General features: G+C 39.8%; 1 protein-coding gene across 3 annotated transcripts; it reads right to left on the bottom strand.

Moving 5' to 3' along the window:
* Positions 1–1,262: 1,262 nt before the first annotated feature.
* Positions 1,263–7,602, bottom strand: LOC112102262 (keratin, type I cytoskeletal 12-like). Of its 3 annotated transcripts, XM_024193428.1 has the most exons (10): positions 7,416–7,602; positions 7,323–7,340; positions 6,952–7,238; positions 6,255–6,337; positions 5,829–5,985; positions 4,313–4,474; positions 4,087–4,212; positions 3,460–3,677; positions 2,486–2,577; positions 1,263–1,360 (listed from the first exon to the last, which is right to left on the bottom strand). In XM_024193428.1, the coding sequence occupies exons 1-10, from the start codon at positions 7,600–7,602 to the stop codon at positions 1,263–1,265; spliced, it is 1,428 nt and encodes a 475-aa protein (XP_024049196.1). The 3 variants fall into 3 exon arrangements, with proteins under 3 accessions (XP_024049196.1, XP_024049195.1, XP_024049194.1); XM_024193427.1 differs by lacking the exon at positions 7,323–7,340 and having other exon boundaries at positions 3,466–3,677; positions 6,952–7,244; positions 7,356–7,602; XM_024193426.1 differs by having other exon boundaries at positions 3,466–3,677; positions 6,952–7,602.
* Positions 7,603–17,994: the final 10,392 nt, after the last annotated feature.

The raw sequence follows: 17,994 nt of genomic DNA, 5'->3' as shown, positions 1-17,994 counted from the left end.
TTGCTTGTGTATTCATTAATGAAGGCACTTTTGACATTGCTTCTCAGTTTTCTGTTGTGCTACTCAGGGTATTCAGTAAAATTTACAGTTGTTCATGAAGTCTGACTGCTGTTATGAAGTCCCCTAGTGTAATGTGCCCTGTATTCTGGGCTATTGGAGCAGCTGAGTCATATTAATAATAATTATGAGTAATAATAATTATTTTATATCACCACAATACATGTTCATGATGCTTTACAAAATACAGAATAAAACAGTTCCACTCCAGCAAACTTACAGTCTAAGTCATACGTGTTCTTCATTTGGAAGCATTATGTTGAATTAATTGTGACTGATTAATGGAATTTATTTTCCTAAATGTTCTTAGTGCCCCAGTAGTAAAATCACTAGTATGAAGCTTCCTTTATTATGTTTAGGTTAAGGTTTTAAAATAAAGTCTCATCTACAACATTTGTGCTCTAGAGTGTGTTGGGTGGTTCCAGTTGGAAAAAAATTAGGCAACAAGAGAATGTATTTGCATTTCATAATAAATGCATCTTGATACTCCAGTTTGTTACAGAGTATGGTATTTAAATTGTGCAACATCAAATACTGCTTTGATCACAAACTTAAACAGTGCTTGAATGTAATGTTCTTGTTTCAGGTACAAACACTCTTTCTTAAATGAGGATTAAAATTACAAACATACACACACAAATTGTATGATAAAGCAAGGTACTGAACAGAAAAAAGTATATGGTCAGTAACTACAGTTCTAAAGTTATGATAGCACCTCTCAAAGAGTACTCATATTTTAAAAGCTTGTTTATTCCTTTTTTATTGGTTAAAAACTGTATATGGGGTTTAGAATAGCAGAGTAATTATTTATTATTCACTTATCAAAATTACAGATAAAAAGCCTACTGTATAATAATAAACTGAAAATTTAACGTGTACACTAGAAATCTGTTTTTTTCAGGTATTTACTAATGACATAAAAATAGCTGGATTTGAATGGTGAAAGTAATAAAAGTAATTTTGAAAAGTAATAAAGACAAGTATAATTTGAAACAGAATGTTGATTGCATTACCAAACTTCAGAGATTCAGAAATTTATTTTAGTTTTGTATAAAAGAATCCTAGTAAAATCAAAAGAAAAAGAAGGCAACATGTACTCATCGCTTCAGACAAAAGAATAGAGATCCAAAGTGATGTCTCTTCATTGGGATGCTTGTCAATGAAACAATCTAATGACTGGATCCTCTGCAGTGTCATGCTGTTGCTTACATCTTCTCTTCAACTTCCTTTACATGGGATGAGACAACTTTACCATCCACCACCTCCTCAACAATTGTTTTGATCTTTCTGGTTTTGGTTGGATCTAAACATTAATAAAAAGAGTTAGTTTATGAAAGTATTAATGTTATTAAAAAAACCCTCCAAATGCAGAATGGAATTTGGAATGCTGCCTAAGGAATGACAGGGATGTCAAAATAAGCACTAAGCTAAATGTCTATTGGGCAACTGTGCTTACAATGCTTCCATATGCTTGTGAGACATGGTGTCAACACATTAAGAAACTAGATCAATTACATATGCTCTGTCTTTGGTCTGTTTGCAGGGTCAAATGGTATGACAGGATTCCCAATATCAAACTCCTTAATCATTGTTGGATGTCTGTCATTCAAAGCACACTCAGTTCAGCTGCTTTGGACTAGGCATTTCGTTCGTATGGCCAACTCGAGAAAAGCCAATGCCATATTTTATAGTCAGCTAAAGCAAGGCACCCATTCTCATGGTGGCCAGTACAAACAATATAAGGACATATTGAACTCAAACTTGAAAGCATGTTGGGATGACCCCAGCAACTAGGAAGCAACAGTCCATGCCAGAGCAAGATGACGGCAGATTTGTCATGTCGCCATTCACCACTTTGAAGCAAGACACATTAACAGCTTATATGAAAAACATGGTGAATAATATGAAATATGATAAAATAAAATAAAAAGAAAAATATGAAAAAAGCAAGGATACAACAGCTTGCAATAGTCAAGAACAGGCTTTTCTGTCCCACATATAACTGTGTTTGTGGTTCTCACATTGGTCTGACCTCGCATATATGTGTGTGTTTGCTGAATCTTCGTACGTTGACACTGACATTGACATCAGACCCCATCAATTAAAGTTATAAAGCAGAATTATACAAACAGATAACTAGTTATGTCCTTAATCCTTTTAAAATTAAAGATTAAAGTTTCTTGTCATGATGAACTTTACGGTGTAGTGGAACAGAATGGCATTTACTAATTTAGTTACAGCAATTGTTTTATAAAATCATTTTAACTGGGTATTTCCTCCCCCATACAAACATTAACGACAATTTTACATCTACAGTTCACAGTACTTAGTAGTATATACACACAAATCTAATCATCAGTTGAAGTTAAATGCTCAGGGTCAATGGGCACTTGCAAAAATAAATGTTATCCCAGGAGACTCAACTCACCATTAGAAGAATCCAGTGATTGTGTTTGTGATATGGAACCTGTCAAGGATGAACTTTCAAATGAACCTCCTTGTTCCCCAGCAAATCCATTTCTGCAAAGAAATCACAGATACACAATGTCACACAATAGTTGTCAGGATCAGTAGTATAGAGCAGCAAGTTTTTTTTTTTTTTTTTTAAATCCTGGATGAGTCAGGAATAAGTTCTCTCTGATTTCTTCTTCTTTTTAAAAATACTGAAATCATCAGCATCATGAGTAAGAACTTTACTTAAACAAAAATCATTATATTATCCTGCTTCGAATAGTCAGTACGATTGCAACACTGCCAGGTCAATTCTTACCAGGCTACCAAACGTATTAGTTCAGGGCTTGGCAACGTTCGGCTCGCCAGGGTGGTTACCCTGGCGAGCCGCGTGCCGAACGTTGCCGACCCCTGTATTAGTTGAAAAGGACAATTTATTTAACTTCAAAAACATATATGACTACATCTACTTCAACATTTTCTTAAGTCATTGTTCTGGTAGTTTTGCAGGAACTCCATGAAAAACAAAATTTCTGGCATGAAATGGCCCAAAACAAAATTAATTTTGTGTGAACAGTCTCGTTACTTTTACACAGGTTTAATTCTGTCATATCTTAGTTAAGCCCTGAAATTCCATGTATCTCTAATTCAGGCTAACACACACTAACTCCAGTCACATTCAAGGAGTGACTTAAATATAGGATAGAATTGCTGATTCTCCTTAAGTGGTTTCTATATTTAAAAAGAGCTATAACTTTAATCATTACAGGATCTTTTACAACCAGCGAATGTATTGTTGAAAGGTGTGTGTCATAGGCCTTACTTTCTGTTGTTTTGTGGACCACCAGTCTGCACCATTCCCTACTTCCTTGGAATTCACATTGAAAGCTTGTGAAATTCACCATGGGGAATGAGTAAAAAGGGAGTTTTCAATTTCAGTTCTTTACTTACCCAAACTCCCCATCTAGCAGGCGACGGTAGGTCTCAATCTCCATTTCCAGCCGGGTCTTGATGTCCAGGAGTTGCTGATACTCTGCATTCTGGCGCTCCATATCAGCCCTGACCTGGAAAAGCTGGGACTCCAGATTCCCAATCTGAAGCTGTATTTGTGAGAGTTGAGCACAGTAACTTGCTTCTGTTTCTGCCAATGTGTCTTCAAGGGATTTTTTCTGCATAAAAAGATATGTTACTGATTAAGTGTAGTCTATGAATGGGGAGAAGAAAACAATTTAATAATTAGGAAGAAAAGTGGGCTAAAATGATGGAGAGAAGTGGTATTCTTTCTCATTGTGTATAGTGAAATATTTAAAAATTTTCTTCTTTGAATGAAATATTAATTTGTAGAATTCCTGCTTTGGCTTCTTATTTAATATGTAATCCTGTTTTTTGCTGTACCCAGTCATAACAATGTATTTGTTTTATAATGCATTACTTGCAATTCAGGTATTCCAGATATTACTGGAGTTTATGGACTAAAAAGAACACAGAGTTCCCTGGGATAATTAAATGTTAATCTTAAATAGCAGTATATCTGAAATTGGAAAAGCTACTCCGAGTAGCAGCTGTCTGTGAGCATACCATGGCAAGTTGAGACTGTAGTTCAATTTCCAAGCCCTGAAGAATGCGTCTTAGATCTGTGATTTCATTTTTTCCTGATTGAAGCTGTTCAGTGTTGGTGGAGATTTCCCTTTTCAGTTCCATGCTCTGAAATAGCAAGGAAAAATAGAATGTAATTCAGCTACTACAAATGTTTTTCCTATATTTAACTATGTTTGGCTGAATTTGTTAGCTCTAAGATGTTTACTTTTTCATTGAACCATGCTTCAGCCTCTTTTCGGTTCTGTTCAGCAATGACTTCATACTGTCCTCTCATGTCATTCAGAAGCTTGGTCAGATCAGTTCCCGGAGCAGCATCCATTTCAACACTGACTTGGCCAGTGGCATTACCTTGGAAACCTTGAAGTTCCTAGAAGGATAAAAGGAAATAAAACTGTTTCAGTATAATAATGAACAAAATAATCAGCTCTAAATTATGTATAAAGAAAAGTGTATGATTCAAGATCACTTTAATTCAATATTAAACCTTCCTAGTCTAAACTAATCTACCACTATCTGTACTGTTAAATTTACCCTGTTTTAAATATGAATATCTTTTCACTGTATCACAGCAACCTCAGCAATTCATATCTACAATCTTGCCATTTCAATTTTTACATCTTTTGTGGACATTTCTAAATTACAGAGAAGTTATCTCTTCCCCACCCAGTGTCCTAGGCTATTAGTAAAAAATCACTGAAGGAAAAGATAGGGTACTAGTTTAATTGACTTCACAGGTTCCTCTGGTTCATTTCGGTATTAGCTTTCAACTTGAGAGAAAACTTATCCTTAGTGGGAAAGATATTTTTTCGTACATTATTTTATATTTCATACAGTTTTGCCACATCTGTTGAAAATGCATGTAAACATCCATTGTATCAAAATAATACATCTGGCTGATTTTCATGATACTTTGTAAAAGAATATGAAAAGATCTTGCAAACCAGTTTCATTTCATTCATCACTGAATAGACTGACAAAAAACTAAGAAGAGCTGTTGTGATGAAGTGATAGCAAGAGTTAAAAATGTGTTGCATACTAGTGGAAGCAAATATGCTGACAGTTCAGTGTCCTGTACATTTCCAGAATAAACCCAGAAACTCAGGAGCAGCTGGAAAGAAAACATGTTGCTGCCTACCCAAAGGCAAAAGGTAAATAATTGAACTTTGCAAAACCAAAACTAAACAGAATGTAACATGCTGGTGCATTTTAAAGGGCTTTTGCACCTGATGTTTTTTTAAAGCCCAGAAAAGTAATCAAAAGATGCAGTTGTAAGCTTTTTCCATTCTTACATGGCAGATCCAAGCCTACTTAATCCTTTTTCAATAAAGTAGTTAGGCCAAGATGGGTGTGGCAAAGATACAGCTATCTGTTGTCCCTACACAGAGAGGCCTTATACAAAGCATATATTATTGGGAAAATTGCTTATTATATTACTGGAGGTGAATCTGAGAAAACCAGTAATACTAGCACCATTAAACGCTCACAGTTTGTCTCTTTGTCTGCATCTTTCTGTGTCTCTCTCTCCCCCAATACCTTGATTGAACTGAAGACAAACAAACAAAAATCCAACAACAAAAAGAGCTCTTTCTCAGGATAAAAAAAAAAAATCAGAGAAAAGACTGACATTGCACATCTCATCTCCTTTTTTCTAGTACATTTTGAGTTTTACTATTAATCAATTTATGAGAAAACTGCAATACTGAAGCAAAAAATCTGTCTACCTCCTCATGGTTCTTCTTGAGGTAAGCCAGCTCCTCATTCAGGCTTTCTATCTGCATCTCTAGATCAGCTCTGGTCAAAGTCAGCTCATCCAGAACTCTACGCAGACCGTTGATATCAGCCTCCACACTCTGGCGAAGGGCTGCTTCATTCTCATATCTTAAAAGAAATCATAAACCAGGTTTTTATACCATAAATGGGATCAGTGTAACCCATACAAATAAAAATAACATAACTGTTTTTTACTAGATGGTTACATCTTTTACTACCACTTCAAAACCAATGTATTATGATTATGATTGTTATTAAATTGTACAAGAATGTTTCATTTACATTTTCTAAGAGAAATATCTGAAAATCGCTGAATTGATTTGGAATTTTTAAATAAAACATTTATAATGGGTTTCATAATAGTACTCTCTGCTTACTTCAGTCTGAAGTCATCAGCAGCCAGTCTGGCATTATCAATCTGCAAAACGATCCTGGCATTATCAATAGTGGCATTAATTATCTGGAAAGACAAACAGGATGCCCAAGGGTGATTCTATAACCTGATAGACTTACTGTTCAATGTATTTAGTAATATAATAATGCAAGGGACATTCATTAGACTCTTGTAGAATATATAACTAAAATATTTAGGACCAGATTCTCGCCTAATGTAAATAAGCAACCAATTTATGCCAGTGAATATCTGGCTCATGGGCTCTAAAGTAGCTTTTCAGATAGTCTCTTTATTGCAGAATGAATAAGATGAAAGAATGTATGAGGTGAAAGAAGTATGAAGGGTATTAACATGAAAACTTTTTTAACTATCAAGAAGAAAAGTAATAATCTGAGTTAGTATTAGTTAATTTTATCTCTGCCGTCTCTTTAATTCAAATGAGGCCAGGTGAGTTAACATCATCAAAAGGAATTTCGCTACACAATTTCAATACATTTGCTTTATCTGCACTACAACAAAAATGTTCTTAGTATCAGCACAATATGATAGATGATCATTACAAATAACAGTATCATAGAGAAAATTTGCTGTTAGTTTCTCAAAAGAATTATTGTAATTTTCACCTCGGACAATATTAGGTGAATTTAGATTGTAAAAAGATGAAACGTGATTTTTTTTACCTTATTCCTAAGGTCTTCAATTATTGGGTAATATTTACTATAATCATGGCCAGCTCCAGGGCCACCAGCACCAGGACCATTTTTCTCATACCACTCACGGATTTTATGCTCCAGGTCAGTATTACCCTCCTCCAGAGAATGTACTTTGTTTAAGTAGGCAGCCAGACGGTCATTCAGGTTCTGCATGGTTTCCTTTTCCGTGCCAGAGAGAAGGCCACCATCACCACCACTGCCAGCACCAAAGCCACCTCCAAAACCAGCACCTGAGCTGCTACCAAAGCCACCTCCTAAACCTCCACCAAAACCAGCACCTGAGCTGCTACCAAAGCCACCTCCTAAACCTCCACCAAAACCAGCGCCTGAGCTGCTACCAAAGCCGCCTCCTAAACCTCCACCAAAGCTACCTCCAAAGCCACCAACTGAGCTGCCACCAAAGCTACCACCCAAGCCTCCTCCCAAGCTACTACTCCCAAAACCTCCACCAAAGCCAGAACTAGAACCAAGCAGAGAAGCAACACCAAAGCCTCCAGCAGATCCCCCACCAAAGCCTCCTGCACCACTGGAACTAGATGTTCTTACAGATCCCCCAATAAGACCACTCCGGGACGAAAATTGCCGAGATCCTCCCCCTGTACGCACAGAAAGAGCCATTGTGTTCAAGTTGCCCTGATCTAGTGTAACCAGTAGATGAAGCAGAGCAGGGTAGCTCAGAGAGCACTTTTAGCCTTTATATACAGAAAGAAATGGGTGTTTCAGTTGTACAGTCCACACCTCCTCAAGCAAAGCATTTCATCTTTTTCTTTTTTTCCCAGCTTAACATCTCCTGACCATACTAAATGATATGTGCAAATCCATATTGTCCATTCATGTGAAAATATATCACCCTCCAGATATTTGTTCTACTAATAAGGGATATGGGTGGAGTAGAGCTAAGCTTTCATTTTAATGTTTCATCATGTGCAACTGAGCACAGAAAAGTATCTTTCATTTTAATCGCTCATACATAGTTTTTTTCGCATTCTAATATTAATCTCCTTTATTATTTGTGGCTGTTCTTGTAGTAATATACCTGAGAGAACCAGTAGAAAGATTCCTTTAATCTCATTATATTTCTCTTTCTGTCAGTTGTCACGAAACAGAAAGAAAAGAACAAAAACATGATTTTCTATAGAAAATCACTAAAGATTGAGCAGAAAGCAATACCAGCACTTAGACACCAATAATAAGTATGGATGGGGAAGAGTTTACAGAGAAATATTTGTGACATATTATACCATCATTTTATATTGGACTCTTTAAAGGTTTTTCCTTTTCTCTAAGTTGTTTGAAAATGATTCAAGACTGTACTGTGTTTGTACTTTATCCCAATGAGAAGGGGGTCTACAGCATACATGTTTTCTTGGGTATCTAACAGGATTTGATTTGAGTCTCCCTTGTACTACCATCCCAAAGTTATGTATTTATGAATAAAGAAGGAAATATTTTACTAGGTCCAAGAGTAATTTTTTAGGAGCACTAATTGTATTATTCACCTACATTAATACTATCTTTCCTAAAGAACTCATAAATAGACTGATATATCCTTTTTGTTTTGTTTTTCTTTGAACCGTGTTTCCTTCACAATAAACAGACAACTTATGTAGTAAAACTCTGTAGTGATGGGAGGGAGAGGGGTTGAGTTGGTATACCTGAGCCTTTTTAATAGACAGTAACTCCTCATTTAACGTTGTCCTGGTTAACATTAATACGTTGCTAATCTGTTAGGAAACAAGCGCATTTAAAGTTGCGCAGTCCTCCCTTATAATCCCAGCTGCCTGTTTTGTCCACTGCTTGCAGGATTCTCTGGAAGAGCAGCCCCTCCTTGTGGGGATTAGAACCAGGGGGGGCCAGGGGACAGCCCCCCCCATTAGCTCCCCTAAATTCTCTGTAAAGTATCTGGCTCAGCAGCTGCCCAGTAGCAGTTCAGCTGTCCCTCCCCCACTGCTGTCCTGCTCCTGCCCTGCCCTCTGCCTTGGAGCTGCTCCTGGGAGCTTCCTGCTTGTTGGGGTGGGGGGGAGAGGGGTGCTTTCAGGATGTCCCCCCCCACCCCCCGCTCCGTATCCCCTCTCCACAAAGCAGAGGAGGGGGACAGGGCTCAGGGACAGAAAAGAGGAAGCTTGCTGGAAGCTGTTGCTTCCTGTCTGAACTGGCGGATCTGCTTAAAAAGGCAGCATACTTGAAGTGGGGTCAACGTACTTAAAGGGGCAATGCACGTCTCACTGTCTCACTCATGCATGCACCCCCCCCCAGCACTTTGGAAGGTCAGCACCTCTGCAGCCCTATATGTGCTGTCAGGAGGAGGGAATGCTGCGCTCCAGCTGGATAGTGTGGACTCATCATCATGTTCAGTTTTTGCAGGGAAGTGTTTGCAGCTACTGCCCTGCATCTATTGTGTTTCCTCCCTCCTGCCTCAGTTCGTACAGCCTTGTAGAGTGTGAGGCTACATTAACAACAGCGGATTAACCCTTGAGGGCTCAGCCGAGTGCTAGTTCAACATTTAGCAGCAAGGCATTTCCTGGGAAATATTCCACCCTCTTACTCCACCACCTCAACCAAGCTTCACTATCATTCATTGCTGTGTACAATATTAAACTGTTTGTTTAAAATTGTTTAAAACTTATACTGTACATAATGTCTTTTGTCTAGTGAAAAAAATTTCTCTGGAATCTAACCCCGCCTATTTACATTAATTCTTGTGGGGAAATTGGATTCACTTAACATCATTTTGCATAAAGTCACAGTTTTCAGGAACATAATTACAACATTAAGTGAGGAATTACTGTATCTGTAATTGGATATATAATACATTACTGTATCAATTTTATGTTTTAAAAGGAATATAGTTCTTGAAAATTTCTGTCATGCATATGTTTTTAAATCTGGACTAAAAAATTGCAGCCTTCTCCAACCAGCATTTAAAATTAGGAAAAAAGGATATATTAAAAAAATCATACAGAAAGTTCAATAAGAGGTAATACACATGACATATACAAAGACTTTCTATTGTCAAACTGAAATCACCTTTGTTTCTTTTATATAATTTGTTAATATCCCAGAGTTGGGGCACTAATCTCTTGGGTGGCTGATGGTCATCTTCTGTCATGACTGGAGCTTGGTGAAAATTTTAGACTGAAACTTTTTGACAAAAAATGTGGATTCAGTGACACCAAAACATTTTGTGAATTAATGTTAATTTTGCCTAGTTGTTTCCATTAAAAAAATTCAAAAAATCAAAACAATTCACTGAAAATTTCAGTAAATGTTCTTTTTCGTTTGACCTGAAAATAATAAAAATAATAATAAGTATTTATTATTGTTTATTTTATTAAATATATTATTTTAATTGCCACTGAACCAAAATCCATTATTTTCCTAGCTCTACTTATGACAGTGGACTTAAAAGGGGAGGGGACACCCCAGGAACTGCTGTTTGGGGGCCTTGGGGACTTTCAAACTTCATTAATAATGACATCATCGGCCCATTTGTCATGGGGGCAGTTATTAGGTAGCACTGTCTCTTTCTTAGCTCTGCCCGTTCCATGTGAGATTGTCTGCAGAAATCACAACGCCTAGTAGTTATCTGAAAAATACCCCTTTCCCTGCTACACAACTTGTAAGGTTCACAGAGAACCTTAAGTAAAATTGTATCATAATGTAAATGCACAACGTGGTAGATTGCACATGCATTTTTAATTTTGGCAATTTTTGATGTCTGGGTGTTTAACCATGCAATCCTAATGTGCTTTTAGCATAGTTCTGTGTGTGAAATACTAGCACTATAGCATTTTAGAAGATGATTTACAATCCCCTATCAGTACATATTTCTTCTCTTTCTGCCATTTTCAAAAACTATACCACCTTTGGTATGAATTGTACCAATGTTCATGAGACTCAGAAAATGCCAATTTTCTATATAGGTTCTCATAATTGCACTCATCATCATGCTATTTATTCCTTATTAAACTGTGGAACATGAAATAGATTCGAGTGCCCTCCAGTCAGTGTGTTTTGTAGATGTGGGAGGGCAGAACCACAGCCTGGAAACACCTTATGCTACACCGACAGCACTATATTGTGATATGTTACTAGCAGGATACTTTACACAAACACTAATTTGAATCATTGGAGGTACATACAAGGTGGGACAGACAAAATGATTGCATCTGTAATAATCGTCAAGGGAAAAGGGAGAGGGAAGACAATATTATATATTTATTGGACCAACAATTAAATTAGAATCCTTAAACAGATTTCTTGGCCATAAAATCTCATTTTTAGGTCTAGACAGGGCCGATGAGGGGGGAGGGGGAAAGCCGGTACAAATTATCAGGGCCCGGCTTCCCCCCCCCCCCTCGGCACCTTACCGGGGCCCGGCGGTCCGGAAGGGGGCCTGGGGCCCAGCTTCCCCCCCCTCTCGTCGGCTCTGTTTAGCCAGTCCGCCCTTGCTGGGAGGCCCGAAAAAAAAATTTCACCAGGGCCCGAACCCGCTCTCGGCGGCCCTGGGTGTAGATGTGTGCAAATCTTTAAAAATAGTTATTGGAACTGAAAGCTCATAGATAGTACAATATTTTTTCCTGATTTGTATCTAAAGATCATATATAGGTTCTTGTTCCAGGTTTAAACATGGGAACACTTGACGTCAACACACTTTCCTTTTAAAGTTATTTCAGTAAAAAGAAAACTTATTTTTCTTTGTAATGACTTAATTATATAGCTATAGATATGTCATCTCAAGTTTAGCACTTTTTCATGTATCCACACCCTGGAGTTTGGGTATTCATGTGACAGAAATTTGGTATGAGCTGTATTGGTCCCAGAGAACAAAGGAAAAGACAGGTTCCATTAAAAGCATTTTTTGTGTAGAATAGAATCAGTCTGATGGTGCCTAGTTCATGGTTGTGAAAGAGAAAAAGTATTTTCTTTGACAGCTGTGTGTATACAGTTCATAATAGAATGGGTAGGTGACCTTTCAAGAGGAAGATTTTTGTGTTTGTTTTGTCAAGAGGACAATAGGTACTTACTTACTAAACCGGTACTCTGTGGGAAAGATAGTACACCTCTACCCCGATAGAACGCTGTCCTCAGGAGCCAAAAAATCTTACCGCGTTATAGGTGAAACCGCGTTATATCGAACTTGCTTTGATCCGTCGGAGTGCGCAGCCCTGCCCCCCTGGAGCACTGCTTTACCGCCTTATATCTGAATTCGTGTTCTATCGGGTCGCGTTATATCGGGGTAGAGGTGTATGCAGTATGCATTTACTGCTGGAAAAAGGTGTTGGTAAAACATTTCTTAATAACTTTTACCCCAGTGATTCAGGTACTCACCTAGGATGTTAGTGACCCCCCGTTCAAGTCCCCTCTCGACATGAAGGGAGAAGGGACAGTAATCTGCCATCTCTCAGGAGAATGCTGTAACCATTGGTACATGGGATATTCCCATGTGGGAAATCCTTCAATCTCTCCTATGGAAGCTGTGGATAATATAAATAATTAAAAAGCCATTCAAGCAGGGGGACTGGTTTGTGGGTCACTCACATCCTGAGTGAGTACTCTAATCACCAGGCTATAGAGTCATTCTCATGCTTATGCTCTCTCATTGATGTAGTTGGGCCAATGACCTGGCCAACACCAAGAGGGAAGAGATGTATATTGGTAGAATTGTACTTTGCCACTAGATACCCGGCTTATTCTAATATAGAGGCTGAAACCATGAGTAGGGGGCTCTGTTCACTGAATTCAGATGAGTAGGTTTTCCAGAGGAGAGCTCAGACTGTGAGTCACATTTCATGTCCCAGTTACGTGGTGAATTATGGCAGATGTGTGGGGTAAAACGTGTGGGGAGACAAACGATTTAGTTGAAAGGGTCAATGGGACTCTAAAATTTATGTCAAGAATGTATGCAGCCAAGAGGTCAAATGACAGGCACGTAATGTTACGTTTTTATTTGTAAAGATAAAAACGAGAGCCAACATAATCCAGAAACTAGCATATACAACCTGGGGTGCATCAGTGTTGCGAATATCTGCAATAGCACTTGTATATTCAGTAGCTGAATACTGTGCACTGGTATGGAGCAGATGCAGCCACATGCGACTTGTGGATACCCAGCTGAATATAGTGATGCGTTGCATCACGGGAACCCTTAAGTCGACTCCAACACCATGGATACCTGTTCTGTCTAACATCGCTCCTCCGCCGATACACCAAACTGCTGCGACATTCCACGAAGCTAAGCAAATCCAGGAAAACAGATGTCTTCCTATCTGCCAAGACCTTGACAGCGCCCCCCCACCGCAATGTCTTAAGTTCCGCAAGCCTTTCTGTGCACATTCATTTAGCCTCAGGCAATCAGGCTACGATCAGAAGGAGGCTTGGAAAGCAGATTGGGCTAAACAAGACTTAAAAAATAAGCACCTTGTGCCAGATCCCATGCAGAAGGTTCCTGGGTTTGACCTTCCACAGTCATCTTGGTCAACTCTGAACCGAATCCAAACCAACCATGGTAGATGCGGACATCTAATGCACAAATGGAAAATCAGGGACTCACTGGCATGGTTCCTCACGACAGGCCATCAAACATATCACTACCTACTGCCCAATTTATAAATATGAAGGAGGCATTACTGCAATAAATTCTGCTACTCCTGTCGTAGCCATTTGGCTCAATCAACTTCAGGTGAAATTATAGTTGCTGCTCTACACCAGACATGTGGAAGAAGAAGAAGAGAAATTATTCACTTACAGGGATGTACCCCAAGGGTCCACAGAGTTCACCCCATGCGATGGGCCATTGGACCTTATCAGGAACTCCTGGGACGATGGCACTGAGGTAGAAGGGGAACCACTGGCTGAATATGTACAGAAATTTAGGAAAAATTTAGAAACTATGATGGAAATTGTTTAGCAAAACCTCACTAAAAGCCAACTGCATGGAAACTGTGGTATGACCGCAATGCCTGTGAGTGATGGTTTGATGCAGAGGGACTTGGTGCTGGTGTACTCTTGATAAAAGGCACAAAATGCAGAATTCATGTGTAACCCTTCTGCGAGGTTGAGTCGGCAGCAGTAAGGGCATGGTTCAATGTTTAGGGATTTCTCTTAACAACAGAAAACAGAACTGGCCTGAGCCCGCCCACAGTAATCTGGGAAAACTAAACGCCACCTGTGCATGCCTCTAAGAGGCAATGCTTCCCCTCTCTCAATTTGGGAAAACACCACAACCATAATCAAAAGTAAATGACCATAGGCGAACACCCACCCCACAGTGGGTTGGGCAGTGTCCTTTGCCTCAATTTTTCATCTTGCAGCATGAAAGTCCAACAAACAAATGTCCCTTAACACACCACTCTCCTTTCCCTCCATGGCACCTCACTCACAGGTGGTAGTCCTTGGTTAGTGAAGACCCAGAGTTCAGAGGTGTTCATGGGTGGGGGGAGGGGCCCTGGGCAATGCCTCTGCTGTTGCTGTCCTCTGCTGCCATTGGCTGCCATCCCGCTGCCTCTTTCTGCTGTGACATCACATTCGGAGGTTCCACCACTAACCCAGCTCTCAGTGATTTCAGCAGATAGTGGGAATCTCACTGCCAGTGCAGTTTCTGGGTTGCCTTTCTCTGTCCCTACACAAAGTCTAAGTCTAAGGCTTAGTCCCTAGACTTGCTCAGCAATCAGGGCAGCTCTAGGAATCACCAGCTGGAAACAAGGGCTCTTAATTGAGTCTAATCAGCTCTGTCATTAAATGCTGGAGAAGGATAGGCCAAATGATGTCTAGGACTCTCTAGGCAGCAGCCACACCACCACTAGGAACAACTGTTCCCACTCAATCTCATCTTCCCTGGGATTTGGCATCCCTACCCCTGCTTAGCAAACAAGGTTCAGTTTAGGGTGACCCCCTCAATCAGGGCATGTTAAGCACAGTTCTGCTGCCCTTTACTTGTACAATAAGGATAACAACATTTCATTACTCCTGCATTCAAATACTAGAGTGATTTGTAACCCTGCTCCTGCTGCCTGACTCTGACTTCCTGGTATCCCAACTTTGCCCCTCTTCTTGACCCTGATCTGCCCCATGACCTGTCTCAGACTCTGATAACCTGAGTCTCCCTGCTTCCTGACACATGGCTTGGTCTGCCCTCTGGCTTGTCTTGGACTCTGATCTCCTGTCAACTTGACTCTCGGTCTGCCCTTTGGCCTATCTCAGATTCTGGTCCATGGATATCCAGATCTGGCCTGCCTCCTTGCTCCCAACTGCTGCTTTGATCACTAGGTCTGACCGGCTATGTCCTGGTCAATGACACTAAGCACTATAGACCTAACAAAGGGCTATTGGTAAATCCCATTGGACAGGAAAGCACAGACAAAATCCACCTTCATTACTGATTTAGGACTTTTTGAATTCAAAGTGTTACCTTTTGGGTTAATTAATGCACGAGCCATCTTTCAGAGGCTCGATAATCAAGTGTTAAACAGGTTACAAGACTTTGTATAGGTTTATATGGATGACGTTGCAATATTTAGCAATTCTTTGTCAGATTATAAAAATCTCTTGGGAATTGTGCTGACAAAATTCAGAGATGCAAGTCCCACTGTGAAAGTGTCAAAATGTAAAATAGGAGCAATCAAAGACCCTTATTTAGGACACTGGGAAGGAAGTGGCCAAGTTTCCGCAGATCCTTTGAAAGCGGAATCCATAGTTAACTGGCCTATAGCCAAGACTAAAAAGCAAGACCAATCATTCATAGGCTTGGCTAGTTACTACTGCTGATTTGTAAATGGTTTCAGTGACATTGTGTCTGCTTATCACAGAGTTGTGCAAAAAGACAAGACTCAACAAAATAGTATAGGTGGCAGCCTATCAGAAAGATTTCAATGAGGAAAAGAAAATCCCGTCAGGAAATCCTGTCCTGACTAGTCCAGATTTTGAAAATATGTTAGAACTGTCTATGTATCTATTTGTTTACATGTACCTTTGAGTATTGTTGAGTATATTTGAGGGATAAAAATAAGTAGCATAAATTTGATGCAGGGAAAGTTAATTAGAGGTGAAAAGAGACGTTCTTTTAAACTTGGCTTAGCATATTTTGACTAGAGTATGGTGAATTGTTGGAACTACAAGGACCACATTAATCTTCACACTCAGCAAAAGCAGGCACCGGTGTGCTGCATAGTATAACACCAGATACACAGATACCATATGTCACATGTAAAGTTTATTACCAGAAGTACAAAGGAAACAATTTTGATAGTTTAAGAAAGATTCAATAACATTAAACTACATGGCTCACGCGTCATGCTAAGTCTTTTGTACTTATACGATCACTACAGTTTTATGAAGCTTTTTCATAAATATATAGCTACACCGTAATTGCATATTGCTGGAAATTATTTGTTAATTACTCTTAGAAGATCCATAGTAATTGCTATAATCGTATGTACCATGGTTAAGATAAACAGAAATAATCATGGATTTTTAACAGCACGGCACACTGTGTCTATACACAGTATTCTCTCCCTGAATGGCCCTTATTTGGTAATCAAACTGCCAGTCACCATGTAAGTAAAGAGCTATTAAAGGATATTTGTGCCTTGTAACTTAGTGATGCAAAGCAATTTTTGATTAATGGACAAAAAATGAGGATATAGCATGTTGTTTCCCAGTAGATAACATGGCAGTTTTCTTTCAACTTGATCCAAGTGCTATTGAAGTAAATAGAAAGCTCCCCACTGGGTCTACACTGCAGAGTTTTGTTGTCAAAAGGCAGCTTTTGGTGATGAAACAGTGGAGGTGTACACACTGCAATGCCACTTTTTTCGATAAAACTCTTCAGTTTCAGCAACAAAATGAAACCACTTCGACGAGAGGCATAAAGCTTTTTGTGGCAAACTTAAAGTGACAAAGCATCAGTGTAGATGCTGCCATTTGTTATATTGCCATACTGGCCTCTCCCAGTATCCCACAATGCCCGCTGTGACCGCTCTGCTCACCATTTTGAACTCAGCTGCCCTGCAGGCATGTACCCCCTCCCCTTTCCTAGCTCCGGGAAGTTCTGACAGCACTACGAATTCAGAGGCAGGCAGGCAGAGGCGTGTGTGTGTCTGTGTCTGTGTGTGTGTGAGAGAGAGAGAGAGAGAGAGAGAGGGTAGCGATGTTAGTCTGTGTCCACAAAAACGACAAAGAGTCCGGTGGCACCTTAAAGACTGACAGATTTATTCGTGGGTAAAAAACCCACTTCTTCAGATGCTGGGCTTCTTCAGATGCATGCCATGCATCTGAAGAAATAAGGTTTTTTTACCCATGAAAGCTTATGCCCAAATAAATCTGTTAGTCTTTAAGGTGTCACCGGACTCCTCCTTGTTTTTGTGTGAGAGAGACACTGCTGTGCTGTGCAGAGCCGGGGTGGGGGCTGATGTCAGGGGTCTCCCCCTCCTCCTGCCTCAGGCCTGGTTGCTTCCGGTGGCTGTCTGAACTTAGAGATTTGTTGGGGAGTTTTGTTCACTCTCCCCCAACGCACACACTCCCGCAACACACACTCTGTCTCTGTCTCCCCACACACACATGTTCCCTGTCATACACGCTCCCCCCTCCCATCACACACTTCTGTTGAAAAGCAGCTGGCAATCTAGTAGGATGTCCATGGGCCCACGGAACGATGGGATTGAGAAACCTGCAACATGTGATGCTGTCTCTGCCCCATGAGGCATTGCAAACCCTTCCCAAAGCACCCTATGGTCAGTTGCACAGTGTATAGCTACCCACAGTGCACTGCTCTCTGTGTCGATGCAAGAGCTGCTAATGTGGATGCACTCTGCTGAGACAAGGAGCATACTATAGACATACAAAAGCGGTTTAATCAAAGCATTTTAATTAAACCAGAGTAACTTTTGGCGACAAAACTCTGCAGTGTAGACATAGCCACAAACAGTCCAATCCAACTCCCACTGAAGTTTAATCAAGTAATTTTTGCCTTCAACTCTAAGAAGTTCAGAGGCATCGCCCTGCTGATGCTGC

The sequence above is a fragment of the Terrapene carolina genome, unplaced genomic scaffold (assembly GCF_002925995.2).
Source record: "Terrapene carolina triunguis isolate 2854851 unplaced genomic scaffold, T_m_triunguis-2.0 Scaffold193, whole genome shotgun sequence".
Taxonomy (NCBI): domain Eukaryota; kingdom Metazoa; phylum Chordata; order Testudines; family Emydidae; genus Terrapene; species Terrapene triunguis.
Note: the sequence above shows the minus strand (reverse complement) of the source record. Positions and strands in the feature narration are given on the sequence as shown.